At 46.0% G+C, this 18,555-nt stretch overlaps 1 protein-coding gene across 2 annotated transcripts in view; it reads right to left on the bottom strand.

The window, feature by feature from the left end:
• The window catches only part of mpv17l (MPV17 mitochondrial membrane protein like), an 86,316-nt gene that overhangs the window by 15,929 nt on the left and 51,832 nt on the right, over nt 1-18,555 (bottom strand). For both annotated transcript variants that reach the window (XM_080207018.1, XM_080207019.1), the window contains exons 3-5: nt 15,829-15,902; nt 4,815-4,929; nt 1,578-1,660 (exon numbers count right to left, since the gene is read on the bottom strand). In XM_080207018.1, coding sequence (XP_080063144.1) covers nt 1,578-1,660; nt 4,815-4,929; nt 15,829-15,902 — 272 coding nt within the window. The remainder of the gene's footprint in view (nt 1-1,577; nt 1,661-4,814; nt 4,930-15,828; nt 15,903-18,555) is intronic.

The raw sequence follows: 18,555 nt of genomic DNA, 5'->3' as shown, positions 1-18,555 counted from the left end.
CGGTTACAGTTGTGCCAGCTTCAAAATGCAACATTTATCCCTAGTCTTAGCTTTCTGTCTGTTAACCACTTCCCTCCCCATGTTAATGTATTATCCCCAATCCCCTTAATCTTACATATTAACCGTTTGTGTGACACCTTGGAGAATGTTTTTTTTGGAAATCTAAGGAAATCCATCTATCTACTCAGGAGGTCTGTGGTGGAGGGGGAGAGTTCCTGGTTCAAGCCCCTCTTCAGGATTCGACGGCCACTGGTTGTGTATTCACAACGCAGCCAAACAGGTTGATTATCAGGCTGCAAATCCTTCCAGCGTGCCTGATAGCGGGGGGGGCTAAGAGTGGGAGGGATTCCGGGCCAACCACACTGCAGAAGGCAACAGTGAATCACAGCGCTGCTTTACCAAGGATAATCATGGACCAATCCAATGGAAGTCAGTGATGGCCAACGCCCTCTTAGGGCAGAGTGCCTGGAGGACGGGGAGTACATCTACTGGTTCCCCTTTACCTATCCTTCCGATTACCAATACTTCTATCAAATATGATCTCTGTGTTAAATTTGTCTACATATACTATTATTTCCTAACTGCCTTCTTAAGAATACCTAATAATAGGATCCAGCACTTACCCTGATATAGAATCAATGGCATGAAAACAGCCCTTTGACCCAAACTCGTCCACGCTGACCAAAACCATCTAGGCCAATCCAATTTGCTTGCATTTGGCCCATTTCCCTCTAAACCTTTCCAATCCATGTATCTGTCCAAACACCTTTTAAATGTTCACAGAATCATACAATCCCTACATTGCAGAAGGAGGCCATTTGGCCCATCGAGTCTGCACCGACTACAAACCCACCCAGGTCCTATCCCCATAACCCCATGCACTTACCTTAGTTACTCCCCCTGACACTACGGGGCAATTTAACACAGCCAATCCACCCAACCTACACATCTTTGGAACGTGGGAGGAAACCAGAACACCCGGAGGAAACCCACACAGACATGGGGAGAATGTGCAGATGCCACGTGGACAATGACCCAAGTCGGGAATCGAACCCGGGTCCCTGGCACTGTGAGGCAGCAGTGCTAACCCACTGTGCCACCCTTTTATCGGTCTGTCAGATAACAACTGTTGTCAACGTCCCTGTCTCAACCACTTCCTCCAGCAGCTCAGACCACACACATACCACCCTCTGTGTAAAAACAGTTGTTCCTCAGGTTTCCATTAATTCTTTCCTGTTTTAACTCAAACCTATGCCCTCGAGTTCTCAATTCCCCAACCCTGGGAAAAAGACTAAGTGCATTCACCTTCTCCATGCCTCTCATGATCTGATACGCCTCTACAAGATCGCCCCTCAGTCTCCTACGCTCCAAAGAAAAAAGTCCTAGCCTATCTGATCTCTCCTTTTAAAATCAGTCCTTTGGGGACTGTCAGATCCCTGAGGGTAGGGGCTATCAAATCCCAGGAATTTGTTGGATTTCACTTCCGGAAGTTTCCCCAGTTCTTTTTCTCTATTGATAGAAAATACCTGAAGTTCCTCACTCTCATTAATACAAGTTTAACACTTGGTCTGACTTACCTGCAGGGGCTTTAGTTACATTTATCAGTGGTCTCAGCTTAGTCTGGAGAAATTCTTCCATTTCTTTGTCCTCTTCTCGTTCCCTGTGAAGAGTGAGTCATGTTTTTATCCCTTGCACAGATTACGTACACTGATATTTTTATTGTTTCTCTTGTGGTGGATTGCTTTGTTGATTCGGATGTAGAATATCAGTGACAGGAACTGGGATAAGGTTTATTGTAGCCTGTATCAGCTCTGCAGCTGGGTATGGAACGCAAGTTAAAACATCAGCCAATCTCAGTACAGCACCACCTTTAACACTCCTGGAAACTGATAGATTGGAGATTAATTTAGGATTTACCAAACACTGTTTAAATTATATACCTCGGACCCAAAACAGTTATCATGCCCTCTGAGATTAGAAAACATTCTCCAATCATTTTTTAGAAGGTTGTCATCATAGAAATCATAGAATCCCTGCAGTGCATTCTGCCCATCGAATCTGCACCAACAACAATCCCATCTCGACTCTATTCCCATAGAACATAGAAAAACTACGGCACAAACAGGCCCTTCAGCCCACAAGTTGTGCCAATGATATCCATACCTACTAGGCTTACTTATAACCCTCAATTCTATTAAGTTCCACATACTCATCCATAATCCCATGTATTTACCCTAGCTAGCCCCCCTTTCCCCAACACAAAGGGGCACTTTAGCATGGCCAATCTACCCAACTAGCACACCTTTGGAAACCGGAACACCCGAAGGAAACCCACGCAGATACGGGGAGAACATGCAATCTCCATGCGGACAGTGACCCAATCCAGGAATCGAACCCGGGTCCCTGGCGCTGTGAGGCAGCAGTGCTAACCACTGTGCCGCCAACATAGCAAAGTATATCATTTACACTGTAACTTTTGTCTCTAATTTCTCAATGCACCGTTTTCTAAACAATCCCTTTGTGGTTCGCTATCAGTTCAGACTACACTATCTCAGGCCTCCCCTTTTCTCTGGAGAAAAGCAAATGATTCTGGGTGTAGTTACAGGGGGAGGGTGGACGGGAGGGCATGGGGCGATGTTCTTTTGGAGAGTCGGTGCAGACTCGATGGGCTGAATGGCCTCTTTCTGCACTGTGGGGAGACTCTGGTATCCATCAGGGTGCTCTGTCGGAGCGGAGTAGATTCAGGATTAGGCCAGACATTCCCCTTTTTTATGGCACCAGCTGTCATTAAGGAAATTTAAGGGCCCAGTTTGAATCTTGATGAACGGCTGGGTGAGTCAGTGGGCAGCTGGGTACCGTGTGTAGATAGATGGTAGACGGGTTATGGGAGGGTTGTCATGTCCGGTGGGGGTGGTTGGGAGGGGTAGTTGGGTGGGTCAAAGAGGTATTTGGATAGTCCAGGGGTGTAGCTGGATGGTTAGGAGGTTAGATGGGTGGACAGAGGAGTTAGTTGTGTTGGGGAGGCTGTTGGCTTGGGTTGGCTGGGTAACCTGGGGGGTATTTAGAACAGGAGGATAGTGCGGTTTGTGGGTATTTGCACAGTTGGGAGGTATTTGGGTCTGGCTTGGAGGTGGGTGGGGGTGGGCTAGTCCGGTCTGCTCTGTGGACTAGTCGGGGGTCAGAGGTTATTCGGAGGATGGGGAAGAGTTGAGGGATGATGGGGAAGAGTTGAGGGATAATGGGGGTTGACTGGGGTGCCAGGTGAGAGGTTTTAATCTGTCCAACATTCCCACCTCAGTTCCACCCCAAATCCACCTCCATTTCAGGGAAATTCACTGATGTTCCCGGGAAGCAGGGGAGGTTTTAATTTCCTGGGAAATTCCAATGTGTGTCAGGATTTCCCCAGGGTCGTGCACACACCCTCAGTGTGTGTCCAGTCTCTGGAAGGTTTAGCCCATCCTGGAATAACAATGTGAGACGTTGCAGTCTGTAACACGGGGCTGGATTTCCCTGGACTCAGTGATCCCTGGACTACAGAGAGCCAGCCCGCTGGGGGAGGGACGGAGAGCCAGCCCGCTGGGGGTCCGCTAATCAACTGGACTTCTCAATTTTTACAAAGGAGAATTGAAATAAATTGAACGAAATTTAACTCACCAATTACCCACAATGCCAGTGATCTCCAAAGGAAATATTGTCAATAAAACCACAGGAATAAACTCATTTGTAAATTTTTATCACATTCCAAATGATTGATGGAGAATCTGGAGTTCGGTCACTGATTTTCTATTATACACCGAGTGGTTATTATAATATCTTTCTGGTGTGTAGGGCATGGAGATAAACTCACTCTGTGGATTCAGAGCCTCTCTTTAACTGACTTTATTCATACCTCCCCAGCAGAGAGGACAATCTAACAACACGTTCCAATCTTACAACGTACGGGGTTTCCTCCGGGTGCTCCGGTTTCCTCCCACAGTGTGACGGACATGCTGGTTAGGGTGCATTGGCCGTGATAAATTCTCCCTCATTGTACCCGAACAGGCACCGGTGTGTGGCAACTGGGGGATTTTCACTGTAACTTCATTGCAGTGTTAATGTAAACCTACTTATTTCACTAATAAATAAGCTTTAAACTTAAAACCTAAAACCAATTTAACACGAGTTGTGGAAAAGCACTTACTAGACCATGTCTAGAAAAAAATCTAATTTTGCTTTGGATTGCATTTTTCAGAAGCGATACATACTTGATTAATAAAAATTAAAATTATAAAACCCCCCCCAAAGTGATACAACACGTGGCCTGAACTGTCGACACGTGAATAACAAGTGTCACATGGAAAAGCAGCAGCTTTCTTTACACTTCAGCCAATCACAGAATCCCTAAAGTGCAGAAAGAGGCCATTCAGCCCATCGCGTCCACACCTGGGTTAGATACAGAGTATCTAACCCAGGCCCTATAACCGTAACCCCACTAATCCATCCAGCCTACACATCTTGGGACACTAAGAGGCAATTTTGCATGGCCAATCCAACTAACCTGCATATCTTTAGGTGCTAAGAGGCAATTTAGCATGTCCAAGCCACCTAACCTGCACATCTTTGGACTTCTTGCCAAGTTTGGATAAAGCAACAATATCCTGGGATAGAGTCAGTGATCCCGTTACTCAATGTCCATCATCTATTTAAATACATGACATTATTTGAGAAGACAGGATCTCTCTCCTTTACAAGTTCCGAACCTGGGCCCCCAGTAAGGCGACAGAAGCAAACAAATCATAAATAAACAGGGCGCCCATCAGCAGCCAACCTTTTACCTTAATCTCTCCACCTCTGCATCTTCCACCAGGAAATCCCTCTCCTCCACTAACTTCTGGATTTTCTGGATCAGTATTTCCTCTTTCTGTTTGTCTTCTTTGCATTTCTCCTTTTCTGTGATAAATATTGATCAGAAAGTGAAGTTAAGGCCACATCAATATTATTCTTTCAGATGGACTTTAATTTACTGCAAGGGAACTGATGGAAATCTAGAACTGCCCGCTGTAAAAGCTGATACAGTCACTCAGTCCACATCCATGGTTTTGAATTGTAACACACGCACACGACTGATCTGTGACCGGACCCTGACTGTAACTCTGGGTGCCGGGATTATGGATGGAGTTGGAAAGTTATTCACAGCTCCAGAAGCGAGATCTGAACTATTTTCAGTAACAGGTTTCATTTATAGAATCACAGAATCCCTGCAGTGCAGAAGGAGGCCATTCTGCCCATCAAGTCTCACAACCCCCACCCAGACCCTATCCCCAATGCCCCATGTATTTACCCTAGCTAGTCCCCTTGACACTAAGGGGCAATTTAACAATCCACCTAACCCGCACATCTTTGGACTGTGGGAGGAAACCCACGCAGACATGGGGAGAACGTGCAGTCTCTGCACAGACTGTGACCCAAGCTGGGAATTGAACCCAGGTCCCTGGCACTGTGCCACCATGCGAAATACACAACAGCTCTCTAAGACCTGAACCTTCCTCAGAACAGTTAGTTGCGTGTGTGGTACCACAGTTAGCGAAAGCAATGTCAGCTTGTTCAGAATAAATGACCAAAAATAAACACATTTCACTTCCCTTGGAGGGATATCAATTATTCTAAATGTAATTAAATTCACCATTTGCCGAGTGTTGCTTTAATTAGATTTGGATATTGAAGAACAGGGTTACAATCAAAACAATCTTGCTTAATTATGGAGCTGATTGTTTGCGGTTTATCGCTCATCTGCTTCTCATTTCTCATTAAAATGAAAGGACAGTGTTATCATTAATGGGGAAGGGAAGTCGCTGACACATTGAATTTGATAAAAGGAGGAAAGGATGTGAATTTATATAGCGCCTCTCACAATCTTATTCTAAGTCCCAACGGGCTTAGAATAAATAAAATACAAAAGAATACTGTAGTGGAGTGGTGCTTGGAATGGTTATAGCACATGGACGGCATGGTGGCCCAGTGATTAGCACTGCTGCCTCTCAGCGCCAGGAATGTGGGTTCGATTCCCAGCTAGGGTCACTATTTGTGCAGAGTTTGCACATTCTCCCCATGTCTGCATGGGTTTCCTCCAGGTGCTCTGATTTCCTCCCACAGTCCAACGACGTGCTGGTTAGGGTGCATTGGCCGTGCTAAATTCTCCCTCAGTGTACCCGATCAGGCGCCGGAGTGTGGCGGCTGGGGCATTTTCATAGTAACTTCATTGCAGTGTTAATGTAATCCTACCTGTGATGCTAATAAATAAACTTTAAATGTACAGCTGTGCCATAGACACTGCTCACTCCTTCACAATAATAGTCAGGTCCATGTTTGAAGCGATTTGTCAATGCGTTATGAGCTGGATAGAATCCGACCAACCAACTGAAGTGAACTCCATCACTATATAGTGTACATCCACGGAACGGCTTCCAGATTATTGGACGGGTGGATTTCTGTAGCGACAATCTGATAAAGGGTCCCTTTGGGGATGGTACAGTGGTTAGCAATTCCTGGCGTGGGTCACTGTCCGTGTGGAGTTTGCACATTCTCCCCATGCCTGCCTGGGTTTCCTCCGGGTGCTCCGATTTCCTCCCACAGTCCAAAGATGCGCCGGTTAGATGGATTGGCTGTGATAAATTGTCCCAAGATGTGTATTTTTGATGGATTAACCATGGGAAATGTGTGGATTAATTGGCTGTGATAAATTGCCCCTTAGTGTCGGGGGGTTAGCAGGGTAAATTTGTGGGGTTATAGGAATAGGACCTGGGTGGGATTGATGTCGGTGCAGACTCGATGGGCTGAATGGCCTCCTTCTGCACTGTAGTGATTCTACGATTCTATGAAATGTGTGGGGTTAGAGGGGTGGGGGGGGGGAAGGATGGGGTAAGATGTTCTGTTAGTCAGTGCAGACTCAATGGGCTGAATGGCCTCTTCTGCTCTATTTGGTTTCTATGATTCTATGAAACGTGTTTGCCGATCCCTGTTTCATTTGAGTACAAATGTACCATGCCACAGTGGCGTAAACTGAATTGGAGATCATCAAAGAACAACCCAGCACGGGAAACAGGCCCTTCGGCCCAACGAGCCCACGCCGCCATCTTAACAATGTGTTTTTCCTCCTCCACCCATGACCCATGTCTACGCTTATGGTCCCCCCATTGGAATCCAGATTCGGGGAGAATAATTTAGGGACAATTTGTTACACCAATCAGCCTAAGAGCACATCTTTGGGGTGTGGGAGGAAACCGGAGCACCCGGAGGAAACCCACGCAGGCACGGGGAGAATGCGCAAACTCCCACAGACACCGGCCCAAATCCATGTATCTACACAGCAATCAGTGATAGTCACTGAGCTGTCGTGGTGCCCATCTGCTGGAGCAGTTTAAGCACACACGACGGTACTCTCGAAACATCCAAGAGCAGCCCACGCACGACCCACCGTGTGTATGCCTCTCGTTCGCAAATAGCTGTGTTATTTGTGCAACATGCCATTGCGATGGAGATAATGTATAACCCATCCACTCCTCTGACTCATTTCCCTACGCCTGCCTCCAAACAATGTGAACACAAACAGCTTTTCCAGGAACTGCGCTTCTGTCCTGTTTATTAAAAGTAGAACATTTGATTTAGTAAAGGTTTGTATCTTTACTAAGAGCTGTTGATGTAATAATTCTGCCTGATTGCATCATACAGTTGGATAGATGGGATAGAGGCTGGGAGATTTATACCTACAACTGTAAGCAGCTTGGCACATCAGCATTTTAATAAGGTCAGTGTCTATGCAACATCATCCACTAAACTTCCAAGCCAACTTACTCCACTGCAACTCTTTTACAATATTTGCTAGATGTTGCCCTTAAGTGTTTGCTGGAATACATTTCTGTCTCTCTGCCTCTCTCAGCGTTTACTTCCAGTCACCTGAAGTTAGCAATGCCCAAAGCGTCAGTGACAAGAGGTGTGTTTGCAATGCACAGTCGCGTATACCACCACCATCTGACCACAGTGGCAAAGGGGGTGTAATTATAATCCTTATAGAATCACCCAGCGCAGAACAGGCCCTTCAGCCCATCAAGTCTGTGCAAGAAACCACTAACCTCACACTTAATCCCACTTGCCAGCACTTGGCCCATAGCCCTCAATGTTCAGATGTGCCAAGTGTTCATCCAGACACTTTTGAAGGATGTGAGGCATCCCACCCCCACCACCCTCCCAGGCAGCACAATCCAGACCCTCACCACCTTCTGGGTAAAGACATTTTTTCCTCAAATCCCCCCCCACAAACCTCCTGCCCCTCACCTTGAACCTGTGTCCCCTCCAACTAAGGGGAACAGCTGCTCCCTATCCACTCTGTCCCTCATAATCTTGTACACCTCGATCAGGTCACCCGCCCCCCCAGGCTTCCCTGCTCCAACAAAAACAATCCAAGCCTTTCCAACCTCTCTTCATAACTTAGTCGCTCCATTCTGTGACTCTCCCCCGCACCCCCTGATGCAATCACATCCTTATAATTGGAACATTTTGGCTCCAAAATGGCATCCATGGCACACGCACACACCCTTGTGAGGCGAGTCATGCCAGATGCCATCTTGTGGCAGCCATTAGCAGGTCCACCAGGGATGTGCAGAGCAGGGGAATCGCTGCGTTGGTCAACAATGCCAACCTGATGCCAGGGGGTGCCACTTTGCAGCTCAATGGTCCAGCCAACACCCTAAAGTTTCAAAGTTTAAAGTGTTAAAGTTTATTCATTAGTGTTACAAGTAGGCTTACGTTAACACTGTAATGAAGTTACTGAGAAAATCTCTTAGTTGCCACACTCCGGCGCCTGTTCAGGTACACTGAGGGAGAATTTCGCACAGCCAATGCACCCAACCAGCACATCTTTTGGACCGTGGGAAGAAACTGGAGGAAACCCACCGGGAGAATGTGCAGACTCCACACGGACAGTGACTCAAGCTGGGAATCGAACCTGAGTCCCTGGCGCTGTGAGGCAGCAGTGCTAACCACCGGACCGCCCCAATTTCCCTGAAGTGCCCCTCCAACCTTCTTTGAATTCAGTTTTGCCGACTTGCGGATAGGGCAGTGACAGTTCCGTGATTACGTCTGTCGTATCTACTCACCTGAATGGAAAACGGGAATAACACAGCCTCTGGACAATGAGAGAAAAATATAATCATATTCACACTAATATATCAAATCCTGAATAAAGCACAAGGCTCGCACAAGGATTTTATTCAGACTCTCTGAGACTGTGCTATCACTACATTAATACGGTGACCTTTAGTTTTATTCCTATTTTAGAGATGGAATCATTTTTTTACGTCAATAGCTCATCATTTCCACATTGATTAAAGTATTTGATTCATTGAAGTGGAAAGTTTTAATAGGCCTCTGGATATCTGCAATACCATTTGGTTAAATATAGGTTTGCGAGTTATATTCTCCAGTGCATTAACTTATCTGTTTACCGTGAACACACCATGAATACAGAATGAGCTTCTTATTCAGCGTCATTTGAGAGCAATACTTTGAAATGACCTTTTTTTTTAAGACTGCAAAGTGTTTGCCCTGCGCAAGGCAACTAGTGTCAAGATCGGAGCTACTCCCCTGGACATTACTGCGTTTTTCTCTCTCCACAGATGCTGCCTGCTCTGCTGAGTACTTGCAGTATTTTTAACTTTTATTGTCACAAGGCTTTGGTAGTAATATCTTTGCGGATGAAATCATTTAGTCCGCCTAAATTCATTCATCCAGAGAGGCTATTACATTCATCCATTCTTAATTAGTTTCTGTTTTCATTATGTTGTCTGGAAGCTTACTGAATATGATCACATTGTCCGCGCATCATTTTCTCTGCGATCTCTCCTACCCCTCTTACAGGCTTCCCCTCTTCAGCTGCCAGTTCCGTTTGAAGGAGCTCACCCATCGCAGATGCTTCTCACCGTGACAACATTGTTAGGAGTCTTTACAAAGACAAAGGGCGGATTTTTACCGGCACGTCCGCCCTAGGTTCATACCATCCCGCCCTAGGTTCATACCATCCCACCCTAGGCCAACAGGATCTCCCGAGCCTTGCCTGCCTCTGGAATTGGTAAAATTCCTGCCAAAGCCCCACTTTCACATTAAGGACAATCTCCACCTACAAGATGTAATTCACCAACCCTCCCTGAACACCACCTCCCAAATCCACAAGCTCTACTACCTAGAAGGACAAGGGCAGCGGAAATACCCCCCCCGCAAACTCCCTCCAAGTTACACACTGCCCTGATTTGGAAATACATCACCGTTCCTTCACTGTCGCTGAGGCAAAATCCCGGAACTCCCTCTCTAAAGCACTGAGGGTGTACCTACACCACCTGGACTGCAGCGGTTCAAGGAGGCAGCTCACTACCTTCTCGAGGGCAATTAGGGATGGGCAATAAATGCCCATCCAGCGACACCCACATCCCATGAAAGAGTAACTGAAAAAAGGTCAACATCTGTGTGTCCTGAACAGTTTTATATATTTCTATAAGATCACCTCTGAAGCTCCTCTTTCCAAAGCTGAGAAGGTAAAGGTCTATCCAGTCTGTCCTGGTGACTCAGACTGCGGAAACTCAGCCTTGTGGGTTTTTTTCCAGCACTCGAACATTGCTCTTGTTTCTTGGTGACCAGAACTGGATCTTGGCAGTATCCATGGTGCTGTCTGACTGCAAGATTATAAAGTTTGGTCAATACCTCTGCTGACTCATATTTCACACAGTTGATGTATAATTCAGCCCCAGCCAGCTTTATTGATTGCTCTGTGCGTTGGTTGGACTTTAGCATCGAGTTTACTAAGACAACAGAGTCCTTTTCGCTTTCATCCACTCCAGCAGCATCACCGTTCCCGGAGCATGTGTGGCATCTCCTTTTCCTTCCCATTGTGTGGTACGTTACACTGACTTTACATTAAAATCCACCTCCTATTGTAGCGCCCACTTACACGTTATGTGTAAATCAGTCAGTAATTTCCAACTCCACTACCCCTCCAATCGATACATCAACGTCAAATTGACCACTCTGCAAAGAGTTCTTGATTCCGTCACCTGAATGAGCCCACTTAATATTCCCACCCCCAGCCTGACATAACTCTTTTCACCAAGAACACAGAACAGTTCCTTATCAAGAGAGTTTGTGTCAAGCAATAAACTCCCTCGACAAAGATACCCATGTCAGACTCCTATTTACAAACTACAGCTCAGCCTTCAGCACCATTATTCCCACAAACTCATCTCCAAACTCCACAGCCTGGGCCTCAGCTCCTCCCTCTCTGACGGGATCCTGAACTTCCTAATTCACAGACCACAATCAGTAAGGATAGGCAATAACACCTCCTCCACAATCATCCTCAACACCGGTGCCCTACAATGCTGTGTTCTCAGCCTGTTACTATATTCCTTATACACCTATGACTGTGCGACCAAATTCCCCTCCAATTCAATTTTCAAGTTTGCTGATGACACCATCGTAGTGGGTCGGATCTCAAACAATGATGAGACAGAGTACAGGAATGAGACAGAGAATCTGGTGAACTGGTGCGGCAACAATAAGAACATAAGAACATAAGAAATAGGAGCAGGAGTAGGCCATCTGGCCCTTCGAGCCTGCCCCGCCATTCAATAAGATCATGGCTGATCTGTTGTGGCTCAGTTCCACTTTCCCGCCCTCTCCCCATAACCCTTAATCCCCTCTCTTATCAAAAACCCATCAACCCGCTTCTTAAAAATATTTAGCGAGGCAGCCTCCACCACTTCAACGGGCAGAGAATTCCAGAGATTCACCACCCTTTGAGTGAAGAAGTTCCTCCTCAACTCCGTTCTAAACCGCCTCCCCTTTATCTTGAGGCTGTGCCCCCTAGTCCTACTGTCTTTTTTCAGCGGGAAGAGTCTCTCCACCTCTATCCTATCCATCCCATTCATCATCTTATACGTCTCAATGAGATCTCCCCTCATTCTTCTAAACTCTAGCGAGTACAAGCCTAGTTTATTCAGCCTCTCCTCATAGCTCAACCCCCTCAACTCCGGTATCAGCCTAGTAAACCTCCTCTAATAATCCAATAATCCTCCAATAATCTCTCCCTCAATGTCAACAAAACAAAGGAGATTGTCATCAACTTCAGGAAGTGTAAAGGAGAACATGCCCCTGTCTACATCAATGGGGATGAAGTAGAAATGGTCGAGAGCTTCAGGTTTTTGGGTGTCCAGATCACCAACAACCTGTCCTGCTCCTCCAACAGTATAGTTAAAAAAGCCCACCAACACCTCTACTTTCTCAAAAGACTGAGGAAATTTGGCATGTCAGCTATGGCATTCCCCAACTTTTACAGATGCACCATAGAAAGCATTCTTTCTGGTTGTATCACAGCTTGGTCTGGGCTCCTGCTCTCTCCAAGACCACAAGGAACTACAAAGGGTCATGAATGTAGCCCAATCCACCACACAAACCAGCCTCCCATCCATTGACTCTGTCTACACTTCCCACTGCTTTGGAAAAGCAGCCGGTATAATTAAGGATCCCACACACCCCGGACATTCTCTCTTCCACCTTCTTCCATCGGGGAAAAGATACAAAAGTCTGAGGTCACGGACCAATGGACTCAAGAGCAGCTTCTTCCCTGCTGCTGTCAGACTTTTGAACAGAAAGATCAGCATTAAGTTGATCTTTCTCTACACCCTAGCTATGACTGTAACATTACATCCTCCACTCTCTCCTTTCCTTCTCTATGAACGGTATGCTTTGTCTGTACAGAGCAGAAGAAACAATCCTTTTCACTGTATGTTAATACACGTGACAATAATAAATCAAATCAAATCACCAGGTGAGGGAAGAGAATGGGAATTCTAAAATGCCGGATGAGCAAAGATCCCTCCGACTAAAATAAACCAAAATTCACAATGTGAGCAGCAGTGAGGGAGAGGAAATTGTTGGTGTTGTTACATAGCCGCAGGTTACAGCAACTCTCTCCTCCCGCTGAGAGATAGGCAGCTGCTGACAAGTTAAATTAAGCATTTAATTAAAGAGAAATATAAGCATTTGGAAGTCACCGACTTCGAAAAGAAAAACAATCGAACCTCCCCCACTTGCTGCAAAACATCAGGAGTTATTTCCTCTGGGTGTGAGCTGCTCTGACCTATCCCAATCCCGGCTTCCGAGGTATCAGGCCAGCTAAAAGGAAAGTGAAGCAAAGGGAGCCGCTGCCTTCAGCTTGCTGCTGATTGCAGGTATTGGTGTAGCACAGGTAGCACAGTGGGTTAGCGCTGCTGCTTCACAGCTCCAGGGTCCTGGGTTCGATTCCCGACTCGGGTCACTGTCTGTGCGGAGTTTGCACATTCTCCTCGTATCTGCGTGGGTTTCCTCCGGGTGCTCCGGTTTCCTCCCACAGTCCAAAGATGTGCGGGTTAGGGTGATTGGCCGTGCTAAGAAATTGCCCCTTAATATCCAGGGATGTGAGGGTTAGAGGGATTAGTGGGTATAATATATGGGGGTAGGGCCTGGGTGGGATTGTGTTCGGTGCAGACTCGATGGGCCGAAGGGCCTCTTTCTGCACTGTAGGGTTCTACAAGAGGCTCAATGTTTGGAAAAGCATTGGGAGGTGGTGGCAGCAGTGGTATTGCGACTGGATTCGTAATCCAGAGAGCCAGGGTAATCCTCGAGGGACACGGGGTTCAAATCCCACCAGGGCAGATGGTGAAATTTGAATTCAACAAAAATCTGTGATTAAAAGTCTGATGATGACCATAAAATCATTGTCATAAAAACCCATTTGGTTCACTTTCGTCCTTTAGGGAAGGAAATCTGCTGTCCTTGCCCGGTCTGGCCTACATGTGACTCCAGAGCCACAGCAATGTGGGTGACTGTCAACTGCCCTCTGAAATGGAGGGTAATTAGGGATGGGCAATAAAGCCAGTGATGCTCACATCCCATTAATGGATTGTTTTAAAAAAATCACTTGTTTTTATTCAAGTAGGGGACAGGTGAGGGCTCAGGTATAAATAATCCACCCAATTAACTGATGGGAATGTGAAACCTAGGTGAACCATTGAAACCAAACCACTTTCCAGTGTTAAGCTTTGCTGGCTTGTAGTTTATCAGTTGCCAATTTATATTCCTTTCAAGGAATGCATATTAGTTTAATAGCCTCCTTTATCATTTGTAAGGATTCGATAGTCCGAGGGAACTTGCCATCGAGGTCCTGGGCTGCACCATGGGAGAAATAAACAGTGAGAGCTGTTGACAAGGCTGAAGAACAGGGTCTGTGCCAGGACACACACTTGCTGGTCCCATGGTTTGGTAGAATTGCAGGGTGGTGTAGAAGATACACAGATGGATGGATTTCTCTTGTTTTTTTGGGGGGTAGGAGGTGTGGATCATCCTTGGTGAAAAAGAATTTGACAGGACACCAGCCGGGGCAGAACATCGTTGAGAGTAGAAGCGAGGACTCGGTGGCACAGTGGGTTAGCACTGCTGCCTCACAGCGCCAGGGACCCGGGTTCAATTCCGCTCACTGTCTGTGTGGAGTTTGCCCGTTCTCCCCATGTCTGCGTGGGTTTCCTCCGGGTGCTCCGGTTTCCTCCCACAGCCCAAAGATGTGCGGGTTAGGTTGATTGGCCAGGCTAAATCGACCCTAATGTCAAGGGGGTTAGCAGGGTCAATATGTGGGGTTATGGGAATAGGATGGGATTGTTGACAGTGCACGCTTGATGGGCTGAATGGCCTCCTTCTACATTGTTGGGATTCTATGGACCTAACCTCCTGCCCGGAGCCCACAATGGGGAACATAATTCTCAACTGGTTTTGCAAACCTTTGCTCAAACACTGTAAAATATTGATTTCCATTTATGCCAAAATAAAATCATAACTTACCAACACGGAGTCAGCTACAATACTGAACATACATCGTGAGGACTTTAAATATTTTCTTACTGACCTCACTTGTCACTGCATCAACACCCTGTGCACTGCCTGACCTTGTATCTCACTGGACCCGATGTCCTATTCCCAGGGCAAAGATAACCATCAATAATTTCCTCAGCTAAGTTTTCCTGCAATGGTGTTAGGAGTGATACCTTTGTGTAAACGGCTACCGTAGCCCCACCTGCAAACACAGCGACGGCATACTACAGTTTAAGTTACCCATCAACAACCCCACACACACACACGGGGATCCAGGAGCTGAAGGGTAATTTGTTAAAGCTATTCTCAAATTTGCAAGCTAGCAGTTCTTTATAGGATTGTACAGCAGTTGAAGCTTGGTATGGGTTCCTGTTCTGCCCAGGACTGCAAGAAACTACAAAAGGTCGTGAACATAGCCCAATCCATCACGCAAACCAGCCTCCCATCCATTGACACTTCCCACTGCCTTGGCAAAGCAGCCAGCATAATTAAGGACCCCCATGCACCCCAGACAATCTCTCATCTTTGTCAAAAGTCTGAGGTCACGTACCAACTGACTCAAGAACAGCTTCTTCCCTGCTGCCGTCAGACTTTTGAATGGACCTTTCATTAAGTTGATCTTTCTCTACACCCTAGCTATGACTGTAACGCTACATTCTGCACTCTCTCATTCCTTCTTTGTGAACGGTATGCTTTGTCTATATAGCGCGCAAGAAACAATACTTTTCACTGCATGTTAATACACGTGACAATAATGAAACAAATCAAATCAAAGTGACTCTTGACTTATCTTTGCAGGCTAGAAATTCTTTATAGAATTGTACAGCAGTTAAAGGAAAATTAGAGTGAGCTGTAATGGAAAGGAAAGTATTGGAGGAAATCCTGTTGGAGGTTGAAAGTTACCTGGAATTGATACCAATTTCTGGAGCTGCTGTTTGAGGTCCATTATATCTTTACAGAGTTGAATATCATCCATCCTGCAATTTAACATCACAGAAACAGAATTAACTATTTACAGGTAAATCAAAGAGAAATACAGCCTGTCAAAAACACACTTTCATAATCATCTGGTGTTACAGAACTCAAGCACTGATGAAAGAAATGAGACATACTGTCAAAGCTTTTCATCTTGCACTCATCAGGATGGACATCAAAAGTACCACATTTCACCAGGGAGTAACAATTTTCCACGTCGTATAAACTGCTACTCTCTTTGAGATTTGGCATCCTTGCTTCTGTCCTGAGAAGGACGAGTTGAAAAGTTGCAACAGTAGGGACGGGGTTTTACCTCGCTCACCCCGAAAACATAAAATCCCGCCCCAAGGTCAACAGACCTTTCCATGGTCTGCCCCTCGCCTGCTCCGATTCCAGGCTTGCCAGTAAAAATCTGGCCTTTGCTTCTTCAGAAGAAGAAATATTTCAATATGTGCCTTTTAATTGCTTCAGTTTTTTAGGGCTTTTTTCTAATCATGTCATAGTGATAGAGTCACAGAGGTTTACAGCGTGGCCCTTTGGCCCAAATCGTCTATGCCGCCCTTTTTTTTTCCAAACACCTAAGCTATTCCCAGTTGTCCACATTTGGCCCCATGTGGGAAACCTGCGTTGAATGAAGAGTTGAACAAAATCCGTCATATCGTTTAGATACCGGAATCGAATAATAATTACAGAAAGGGCAGCAGCGGCTCAGTGCCCTCACCTCAGAAAGATGTGGGTTTAAGTTTCACCCCGAGACACCAACACAAAGCAAATTTATTTATCAATGTCACAAGTAAGCTTACATTAACACTGCAATGAAGTTAGTGTGGAAATCCCCTAGTCGCCACACTCCAGCACCTGTTCGGGTACACTGAGGGAGAATTTAGCACGGCCAATGCGCCCTAACCAGCATGTCTTTCAGACCGGGTGGAAACCCACACAGACACGGGGAGGATGCGCAGACTCTGCACAGTTTGCCAAGGCAGGAATTGAACCCAGGTCCCTGGCACTGTGAGGCAGCTAACCACGGTGAAAAAATGGTGAAATGTTAGGTTCTGATTAAAAACCGTTCCGCCCCAGAGGCACTGCCTGGTTTTCTCTCCAGATCTTCCGACACTTTTGTTAAAAAAAAAACAGAGGGCATCTTTCACACCGTCGTTCTTCTAAAGGGTGTCCCGAACTCAAATTAAAATTAACAACCCCCTCCCGCCAACCCTCAGACATTGGGACCCCCGGCAGATTAGGGGAACACTGCCAACCCTCAACCACAGAGGAGCAACTTTCCCCTCAGAAAGACATAACAAACGTGCCACCCACTGATACATCTTACGCCCTTTGGAACCAAAGGCATAAAGCTGTTTAAGAATATTTCTAGCTATTCACTTTGACAGTAATCAGGATTACAGCTCCAGCTATAACTGGGTTTGTGTGTGCCCATGGAGAAAAATCCCCCATCCCGTATCTGTGGAGAGTGGGGTCATGCAGACTCGAAACATTAGCCTTATTCTCTCTCTCCACAGAAACTGTCAGATCTGCTGAGATTTTCCAGCATTTTCCTTTCGCAACAGAAAGGGGGGTGACGGCCCAGTGGTGTTATCCCTAGACTGTTAATCCAGAAACTCAGCTAATGTTCTGGGGGCCCAGGTTGGAACCCTGCAGATGGCGGGATTTGAATTCAATAAAAAAAATCTGGAATTAAGAATCTACTGATGATCGTGAAACCATTGTCAATTGTTGGAAAAACCCATCTGGTTCCTTAGTGTCCTTTAGGGAAGGAAATCTGCCGTCCCTACCCGGTCTGGCCTACATGTGACTCCAGAGTCACAGCAATGTGGGTGATTCTCAACTGCCCTCCATGGGCTATTAGGATGGGCAATAAAACCAGTGATGACCATGAATTAATAAAAAAAGTGAAATGTGCTGGGAAATAATCAATGTTTTAACCATCACCAATCTTGTTATGAATCATATTAATATTTTTGGCACTTTTCTGCACTCAAACTGGTGTTGTGACACTGGCACCAATTCTAAAATGTTTTATTGGCCGTCAGGCACTTTGAGTTCTTCATGTTGAGAACGGTGCTATGCAAATGCAGCTTCTTTCTAAAACAAGAATACTAAGTCTGCCTGAAACATCTGGAAATATTCAAATCATTTCAAATTCATTTCAGATTTCTAAACATGTTTCTGCTGGACATTCACAGACTTGTCTTTAATTACCTAACTAAAGTCATAATCCCGTCACGCTTTACTAACTATTTAAACCTCCAACACCTAGTTGCTCCATCTCTTCTTAGCTCCATGTTCATCAGCTCCCAGTGCAATGGAAATGTTCATTTTGCTCTACATCAGAAATGGTTTTCTCCTCAAGGGTTTGTCCTCAGTTGAAGTGACAAAGACTACGCTCACATCCGTTCAATCCCGCAACTGGTCAGAGAGTGAGTGTTTAGCCCGTTATCTAGACGGACAGAGGGAGTTTCCTCCCAGTTGCTCCCATTCAATTACCAGGAGAGTGGCAGTAAATCCACAAACTCCCAGCCGAACCAGGTCATTACAAAGCCACAAGCCTCACTCCCACCGAGCACCCGAGACTCTGTCTCGGTCACCGTGTGGGAGAGCTGCAAGCCTGTCATATTAATCAGCTCAGCTACTTCC

The sequence above is a fragment of the Carcharhinus amblyrhynchos genome, chromosome 18 (assembly GCF_965287045.1).
Source record: "Carcharhinus amblyrhynchos chromosome 18, sCarAmb.v2.hapA, whole genome shotgun sequence".
Classification (NCBI taxonomy): Eukaryota; Metazoa; Chordata; class Chondrichthyes; order Carcharhiniformes; family Carcharhinidae; genus Carcharhinus; species Carcharhinus amblyrhynchos.
Note: the sequence above shows the minus strand (reverse complement) of the source record. Positions and strands in the feature narration are given on the sequence as shown.